The sequence below is a fragment of the Budorcas taxicolor genome, chromosome 9 (genome assembly GCF_023091745.1).
Source record: "Budorcas taxicolor isolate Tak-1 chromosome 9, Takin1.1, whole genome shotgun sequence".
NCBI lineage: Eukaryota > Metazoa > Chordata > Mammalia > Artiodactyla > Bovidae > Budorcas > Budorcas taxicolor.
In genome coordinates, this window is record NC_068918.1 from 37,681,511 (window position 1) to 37,691,286 (window position 9,776).

The 9,776-nt window shown below is 42.2% G+C and overlaps 1 protein-coding gene across 1 annotated transcript; it reads right to left on the bottom strand.

Moving 5' to 3' along the window:
* Positions 1-6,445: 6,445 nt before the first annotated feature.
* MSANTD7 (Myb/SANT DNA binding domain containing 7) lies at positions 6,446-9,300 on the bottom strand. The gene is given in 2 exon segments (XM_052646106.1): positions 6,446-7,317; positions 9,099-9,300. Coding segments are annotated over 2 exon segments (1,074 nt in total).
* Positions 9,301-9,776: the final 476 nt, after the last annotated feature.

Sequence of the window (9,776 nt, forward strand, 5' to 3'; positions counted from 1 at the left end):
ATGAGATGTGTAGAAAAGATGCAACGGATTCTAGAACATTGGAATGACTCCAGCAAAACCACAGCTAAATAATCTGATAGTTTTTCTTGAGGACTCCTTGTAATGGAGGGTACATTTTCTCTCTTTGCAGCTTAAGTTTAATGAGACTAAAATATATTTAAGAACACTGATGAATTTATTTTACCAGTTTAGCATGTATGGACCCTATTTCACAGTCTAAATCTTTCCAGGAATATCCAAAATTGCCCTATTCCTATAGATTCATCTCAGATCCTATGCAATATAGGAGGCTGAGAAAATTGTTAAGCAAAAAAATAGCAGAAGAATATGCAGTCTTTAGGAAGTTGCAAGGTGATTCTTCCTGTCAAAAAAAAAAAAAAAAAAAAAAAAAGAAAAGACTTAAATCTAGGTGTCATCTGTGTATCTAATGCTTGTGGTAGGGTTAAAGCTCACTTCATCGGAGCTTCTGCTTTCAGTTCAGACACTCAGTTGTATATGACTCTTTGCGACCCCATGGACTGCAGCAGGCCAGGCCTCCCTGTCCATTGCCGATTCCTGGAGTTTACTCAAACTCATGTCCATTGAGTCAGTGATGCCATCCAACCATCTCATCCTCTGTTGTCCCCTTCTCCTCCTGCCTTCAATCTTCTCAGCATCAGAGTCTTTTCCAGGTGGCCAAAGTACTGGAGTTTCAACTTCAGCGGCAGTCCTTCCAATGTACATTCAGGACTGATTTTTTTTATGATGGACTGGTTGGATCTCCTTTCAGTCCAAGGGACACTCAAGAAAAGCATCAATTCTTCGGCACTCAGCTTTCTTTATACTCCAAGTTTCAAATCCATACATGACTACTGGAAAAACCGTAGCCTTGACTAGACAGATCTTTGTTGGCAAAGTAATGTCTCTGCTTTTTAATATGCTGTTAAGCTGAAACTCCAGTACTTTGTCCATCTCATGCAAAGAGTTGACTCATTGGAAAAGACTCTGATGCTGGGAGGGATTGGGGGCAGGAGAAGAAGTGGATGACAGGTGAGATGGCTGGATGGCATCACGGACTCGATGGACGTGAGTCTGAGTGAACTCCGGGAGATGGTGATGGACAGGGAGGCCTGGTGTGCTGTGATTCATGGGGTGGCAAAGAGTCAGACAGGACTGAGTGACTGAACTGAACTGAACTGAACTGAACTGAACTAGGTTGGTCAAAGATTTTCTTCCAAAGAGTGAAAGTCTTTTAATGTCGTGGCTACAGTCACCATCTGCAGTGGTTTTGGAGCCCAGAAAACAAAGTCTGCCACTCTTTCCCCATCTATTTCCCATGAAGTGATGGAACCAGATGCCATGATATTAATTTTCTGAATGTTGAGCTTTAAGCCAACTTTTTCACTCTCCTCTTTCACTTTCCTCAAGAGGCTTTTTAGTTCTTCATCACTTTCTGCCATAAGGGTGGTGTCATCTGCGTCTCTGCCATTATTGATATTTCTCTTGGCAATCTTGATTTCAGCTTGTGCTTCATCCAGTCCAGCATTTCTCATGATGTACTCTGCATATAGGTTAAATAAGCAGGGTGACAATGTACAGCCGTGATGCACTCTTTTTCCTATTTTGAACGAGTCTATTCCATGTCCAGTTCAAACTGTTGCTTCCTGACCTGCATACAGATTTCTCAGGAGGCAGGTCAGGTGGTCTGGTATTCCCCCCCTTGAAGAATTTTCCAGAGTTTGTGATGATCCACACAGTCCAAGACTTTGGCATAGTCAATAAAGCAGAAGTAGATATTTTTCTGGAACTCTCTTGCTGTTTTGATGATCCAGCAGATGTTGGCAATTTGATCTCTGGTTCCTCTGCCTTTTGTAAATCTACCTCGAACATCTGGAAGTTCACGATTCACATACTATTGAAGCCTAGCTTAGAGAATTTTTAGCGTTACTTTACTAGTGTGTGAGACAAGTGCAATTGTCTAGTAGTTTGAGCATTCTTTGGCATTGCCTTTCTTTGGGATTGGAATGAAAACTGACCTTTTCCAGTCCTGTGGCCACTGCTGAGTTTTCCAAATTTGCTGGTATATTGAGTGCAGCACTTCCACAGCATCATCTTTTGAATTTGAAATAGCTCAGTGGGAATTCCATCACCTCCACTAGCTTTGCTCATAGGGATGCTTCCTAAGGCCCACTTGACTTAGCATTCCAGAATGGCTGGCTCTAGGTTGGTGATCACACCATTGTGATTATCTGGACTTTTGCTTAGTAGGGCTCAAAGATACTCACCCCTGGCCTGCTCTATTCATTCTCAATTGTGGGCTCTATGTGATCATTACTTCATACTGACCTATCACAACTGTGATCTCCTTCAGTGATAAGTTCTCTAGATAGTAATTGCAGAAAATGTTTAATGTTTGCAGCTAAAAGCTTTCAAAGTTTATATCCAGAATTGAGTATCTGACCTTTTCCCCACTTAACTTTTCAAAAGAAATAACCTTTAGGTAAAATCATGTTTCTAATATTTACTGTATTTTCTTCTTTTGTGTTACTTTACCCCCTCCTCCCCTTTTTTTGAGTCAAGGAAGAAAAATTAAGGAAAAAAAAAACCTCTTAAATGTAAGAGTATTTGATTGTATTACATTATGTCATTTCCTGTGTACATTATCAAAGTCCCATGACTTTGGTAGCTCAGAGTCATGATTTATAAACTAAGCTTCATTCTTCATAAGATGTGGTTTATATTAGTGCATAATTATATGGGGTCTTTATATTCCTCTTCTTTTTCTTTTCATGTATGATTCTTTATTTTTTCTATCCTGCCAACAGATTATAAATGGGTAGAAATTATTCATGTATTGTTTTTCTTTTATATATTCTATAGCTGAGGACTTTGTAAGCTATCAAGATATACCTTATTGTTTAGCTGAAATAAGTATGGGTCTATTTGAAAAAGTTTCTATTTAATCCAAGGAAATTACTGATGCAAAAAAAAAAAAAAAAAATGGTGGATGATGTGGAAAATGTCCTACCAACCTGCATAATCCATTTATATTATATAATGATGGCAGACTTGTCTCTGGTGGTACCCTCTGCTTCTATTGCTCTATAATTATGGATATTCAAATAAGAACAGTGCAATAATGATTGCTTTGAGCATGCTAAGATATTTGTATCTTAAGACCAGGGCACCTACATCTCTAACTGCCTTTCATGCTAATCTTTCCCTAGATCAGTAATTAGCAAACTTCTCTGTAAATGGCCAAATAGCTAATGATTTTAAGTTTTGCAAGTCATATAGTCTTTGTTGCAACTACTCAAGTAGTCTTTTTTTAATGGTATCTGACATTTATTGAAAATAAGAAGTAAAATTTGTCCAGGTAGTGTTGAGGAGTTGGGTAGAGTACAGGAGTTCTTCTGTTGAGCAGCAGATGCAGGACTGAGAAAATACTCCAAATTCTGAAGAGATCTAGCATCTGGAAAAAATGAATCAATTCAATGGTGAGATGATTTGGCTGCAAGGCACCCCTGGGACCTGGCAGTCATCTGGAGGAGTATAAAATGTCTCTGGGGGTGGGAAGGGGGAATGGGCTTCAGAGAAGGTGAAAGGCTGTCGCCTTGGCAATGATTCTGAGCTGTCTGAATCACTGTTCAGGGACTATGGCCTGCTAGGTACCTCCTAAGTGAGCTCAGATCACTAAGCTCAGGTCACTAAACTCAATTCATTGTGGTTTCTTTGTGGGATGTAGTAGAGGATGATGGCAACACCATCTAACATCTGCAGACAGATTCAGGTCTGCTAGTATTTTCTATTGGCATTTCTCTGCTTTGTAACGTCAAAGAAACATATTGCTGCTGCTGCTAAGTCGCTTCAGTCATGTCCGACTCTGTGTGACCCCAGAGACAGCAGCCCACCAGGGATTCTCCAGGCAAGAACACTGGAGTGGGTTGCCATTTCCTTCTCCAATGCATGAAAGTGAAAAGTGAAAGTGAAATCGCTCAGTCGTGTCCGTCTCAGCGACCCCATGGACTGCACCTACCAGGCTCCTCCGTCCATGGGATTTTCCAGGCAAGAGTACTGGAGTGGGATGCCATTGCCTTCTCTGGTCAAAGAACCATAGAAAGTAGTAAACAAACATGTGTGTCTATGTTCTAATAAAACCATCTAAAAAGCATAAATGAGAGTTAGCCTGAGGGTCATCATTTGCCAACTTTGCTCTAGGTCATTACACACTGAACAGGGAAAGTTCCAGGCTTCCCTGGTGGCCCAGACAGTAAAAAATGTACCTGCCAATGCGGGAGACCTGGGTTCGATCCTTGGGTCAGGAAGATCCCCTGGAGAAGGAAATGGCAACCCACTCCAGTATTCTTGACTGGGGAATTCCATTACCAGTGGAGCCTGGCAGGCTACAGTCCTTGGGGCTGCAAAGAGTTGGACATGACTGAACGACTAACACAACACAAGGAAAATGGCCTCCCTACTGGTGCTGCTCCACCACTTTGGACATTCTTGTCCCTGCTTTTCCACACTCTTGACTTCTTTTCTTCCTTCTAATCTACACTTAAACGAAATGAGGCTCAAAGATAGGGTGACATTCTGATCTACCCACAAAAACCCTGATTTATATCAGTAGTCCTGGTGTAATTACTAATGTGAAACCTGTCACTTTGAAATGTGATGTGGTTGGAAAGATAAATTGCTGGTCAAAATTATGAGTCACCCTATTCATAAAAGACTTCTCTGACCATTCTATGTAAACTAGGAAACTAGCAGATCTCCACTATTTATGTGAGAAACACTAGAATTTGCATTTTTGGTGCTTTCTTTTTATCATTTACTGTGTGCCTCTCCCTAGTGGAATAAAAGACTGTATGGGAACAGAGTCACGTCTGCTCCATTCATGTTGAATTTCCACTCCAAATGTACTACTTGCAAAATATAGTGCACCCAAAAAAGTTGAATGAGTAAATATATAAATATTTGTTAAGTGATTTCAATCTGAGCATAGTGAAATTCTCATTATTATACATTATCCACAATGACATTTTTTTCTAACATATATAGCTTAATATTAGAGATTTTTTTCATCCTTAATAGAGAGTTGGAGATAGGCTTCCAAACTAGTTGGCCTGACAGGAGAAGGATCCAGATTTTTGCATGATGGATCCTCCTCCACCTCCTTCCGTGGATTTCTGGGCAAAGGTGTTCTATACATCTCTGTACAATGACCTATCTGGATAGTCAGAAGATGGCAGTGTTTTTTAAATGATCCTAGCTTAATCTCACTGGTCTTCCCTTTCTCCAAGAAAATCGAATCTGTCGTTGGGTTGAGAATGTTTTAAAAATCCCCAGTATCTGCAACACTTTTTCCTTAGCACTTACTGCTTTTTAATGTAAAGGAATATGATTTTTCACTATTTCCAGGATGGTTGGTGGAAATCCCATCTGATCAATCTTGTTACATGGATGTTGTGATATTCACTAGGAGGAAAGGGTTATGTTTGTTTGTTTGTTTAGCTTAAAGTATTTGGGAAGCTGATATAATCCAAATAGTTTCCATGATGTCCAAATGACAAACCAAACCTAAAGTTATATAATTATGAACATAAAAAAACCCGAAACATGGAATGCAAAGAATTTACTTATAGGTAGTATTTTATACTGGAGACTTCCCTGATGGCTCAGAGGGTTTCTCATTATATCAAAGATTATCAACATGAACCAAAACACACAATTGTGGCTTCCTATCAGTTCTAAGTTATATCCATAGAGATAAGTGACTAAGGACAAGTAAAATGGAGGGAAAGATGGTTTGATTATTAAGTGGTTGCTGTAGGTATGTCACAGAAACAGCAAACACAAAAAGGGACCAATACATGTTGTGTCTACATTAGCCTAATGAACTACAGAGAGATTTTAAGAAATGAAGATTGTAAATTCCAGGAAGCAGTCCAGTTAAACTAGTAGAGATTTAAGCAATGAGGTCATGGTATACAACCCTAATTCTGTATCTTGTCAACTATTGTGCCACACACCAGCCTTCTCTTGGCCAAAGTCATATGCTTTAATAACTTACATGCACATAGTGCTTTTAAACCCTTTCATATCTATTTCAGCCATCTGATCCTCACAACAACCTGTGAGGTAAGCAGGTTTAGCAGCTGAGAAAGCTGATGTAGAGAGGTAAACTAAAGTGTCTCCTATCAGTGACAAAGCCAGGGCTAGCTAGCTCTGTGCACTTGGCTGCATCCTTCTTCTACTGGGCCACCCCTTGCATTTCTAAAAGGTCTTTCAACTAGTGGAGATGCCTGGGAGCAGCCACTAGCATACAGGTTCCTATCACTCCACACATTAACTGTCCATCCACTCTGTTTTGTCTGAGGACACAGAAAAGGAGCCAGGGTATCAGGAGGCGTTGGTTGGACCCAGGCTCTGCCAGTGTAGGAAATACACCCTCGCTGTTCGGCTCCTAACTTTTGGTGTTTGAAATTAACCTCTGAAGCAACTTTTCAAGTCCCAGCTGGAAAGCCCTGGTTGCCTCTTCCACTGCTGTGGCCAAGCGTCTGACTACGACCACTGCACCCTTTAGGAGCTCACTGGCAATGTCCTGCTGACTGCTGGCCTCCTTGCCAAGGGCAATCAGCTGGTCCAATTTTTCTTGCTCCTGCTTTGAAAATTCTCGTATCAACTTCCTGTTTTCTGCCAGCTCAGCTGCAATAGTCCTGGCCACTGACCACCTTCTTCACTGGGGCCACTTGGGAGGGGGCTCACTGGTCAAAGGCCTATCCCCACCAGAAACAAAAGGAGCCCTGGAGGAGGAGGCTGGAGGCTGCTGTGTGGAGGCCACCTCATGAGTGTTTCGGCTAGAGCTGGAGCAGGAGCTGGGCTCACCAGACAGAGCCAGTCTGGTCACGGGGCTGCTCTGACAAGGGGCAGCTACACCACTGTGAAGGTGGTGGGAGCTGCTGTAGCTGGGGGTCCCTTGAGAGCACCCTGTACCCAAGGAGTTATCCCTGGAGTCCTCTAGGTCACTGGTTTCTGGCATCTGGTCACTGACCCTCAGATGACAATCCTCATCTGATTGCTTCACTGTTTTCAAAATAGGCTGATGCTCTGCTCCCTGAGTCCTTTTTGCTCCCAGAATGCTGGTTCCCTCCTCCCCCGTGGTGTCAGGGGATGCTAAATTCAGGTCACTGTTCTTGGCCCAAGCAGCGTCCTCCATTAACTTGTCTGCATCAGTCACTATCTGATTTCAGAGAAGCTGATTCAACACATCATAAAAGGGACAGTGTGGTGAGTTACCCATACTTGTGTGGGCCACATAGGTTTTAAATATAAGTTCTTCAGGACTTTGAATAGCAAGGAGATAAGAAAGCCTTCCTCAGTGATCAATGCAAAGAAATAGAGGAAAATAATAGAATGGGAAAGACTAGAGATCTCTTCAAGAAAAGTAGAGATACCAAGAGAATATTTCATGGAAAAATGGGCACAATAAAGGAGATAAATGGAATAGACCTAATAGAAGCAGAAGATATTAAGAAGAGGTGGTAAGAATACACAGAAGAGCTATACAAAAAAAAGGTCATCATGACCCAGATAACCATGATGGTGGGATCACTGGACATCCTGGAATACAAAGACAAGTGGGCCCTAGGAAGCATCACTATGAACAAAGCTAGTGGAGATGATGGAATACCAGTTGAGCTATTTCAAACCCTAATAGATACTGTGAAAGTGCTGCACTCAATATGCCAGCAAATGTGGAAAATTTAGCAGTGGCCACAGGACTGGAAAAGGTCAGTTTTCATTCCAATCCCAAAGAACGGCAATAACAAAGAATGTTCAAACTACCACACAATTGCACTCATCTCACACTAGCAAAGTAAAGCTCAAATTCTCCACTACAAGCTACAATATTACATGAACCGTGAACTTCCAGATTCTCAAGGTGGATTTAGGAAAGGCAAAGGAACAAGAGATCAGATTTACAACATCAGCTGGATCATTGGAAAAGCAAGAGAATTCCAGAAAACATCTACTTCCACTTTATTGACTATGCCAGAGCCTTTGACTGTGTGGATCACAACAAATTGTGGAAAATTCTTCAAGACATGGGAATACCAGACCACCTGACTTTCCTCCTGAGAAATCTGTATGCAGGTCAAGCAAAAATTAAAACTGGACATGGAGCAACAGACTGGTCCCAAATAGGGAAAGGAGGATGTCAAGGCTATATATTGTCACCCTGCTTATTTAACTCATATGCAGAGTACATCATGAGAAATGCTTGGCTGAAGGAAGCACCAGCTGGAATCAAGATTTCCAGGAGAAATATCAATAATCTCAGATATGCAGATGATACCACCCTTATGGCAGAAAGAAAAGAACTAAAAAGCCTCTTGATGAAAGTGAAAGAGGAGCGAGAAAAAGATGGCTTAAAACTCAACATTCAGAAAACTAAGATCACAGCATCTGGTCTCATCACTTTATGGCAAATAGATGGGAAAATAATGGAAACGGTGACAGATTTTATTTGGGGGGGCTCCAAAATCACTGCAGATGGTGACTGCAGCCATGAAATTAAAAGACTCTCACTCCTTGGAAGAAAATCTTTGACCAACCTAGACAGCATATTAAAAAGCAGAGATATTACTTTGCTAACAAAGGTCCATCTAGTCAAAGCTATGGTTTTCCCAGTAGTCAAGTATGTATATGAGAGTTGGACTATAAAGAAAGCTGAGTGCCAAAGAATTGATGCTTTTGAACTGTGGTGTTGGAGAAGACTCTTGAGAGTCCCTTGGACTGCAAGGAGATCCAACCAGTCCATCGAAAAGGAAATCAGTCCTAAATATTCATTGGAAGGACTGATGCCGAAGCTGAATCTCCAATACTTTGGCCACCTGATGCGAAGAATTGACTCATTTGAAAAGACCCTGATGCTGGGAAGATTGAAGGCAGAAGGAGAAAGGGACAATAGAGGATGAGGCGGTTGGATAGCATCACCGACTTAGTGGACATGAATTTGAGTAAGCTCCAGGAAATGGTGATGGACAGGGAAGCCTGGTGTTTTGCAGTTAATGGGGTCACCAAGAGTCGGACAAGACTGAGCGACTGAACTGAACTGACTTTGAACTTGCAGCTGCACTGCAGCATGGTGCGGCAGAAGTCCTGCTACATCCACTTGGACATGGCCTGATAGATATCTGCGTTGTGATGCACGGTTTGCAGGCGCTGAACGTACTTCGCCTTGCCTAGTGTGGAGAGAAGCCTCCATATCTCCTGTCTGTACTACCGGATGCCTGCACGTCTATTGGAAGTAGCCATGGCAGACTGGGAAGAGAGGCTAGCTGGAGGAGGCTCCCGGGCAGGAGAGTACCGACCTGAAGGTGTGAGGAATTTCTGGGCACTCCAGTCTATCTCCACAAGCCAGCCGCTTCTTCCCTCTCTGGTGCTAATTGCTAAGAAGCCAGGTCTGAGGACTGCATTTCTGGCTGGAAGGCCACAGGGGAATGCAAGTTACAGGAGCAGTGTAAGGATAATTGTGGCAGTAAGTTAGGCGGAGCTACTTGTAAGTAGGTTGCAAAGAGGCAGGACGCCAGGGCTGAAAAAAGCCCAACTTTGGGAGGTCACTTAGGATGGGGACGGGGCCAAGGGCTGCAAAGCGCCTTACTGGCTTTTTAACAAGGGGACTGGCTTCTTCACAGAAAGCAGGATGCTTCCAAGGCTGAGACCTGGAAACACTGTGTAATTTCTGCCAAGGATCTGCTTGACTTTCATTACTGAGTCTGAAATATTCCTGA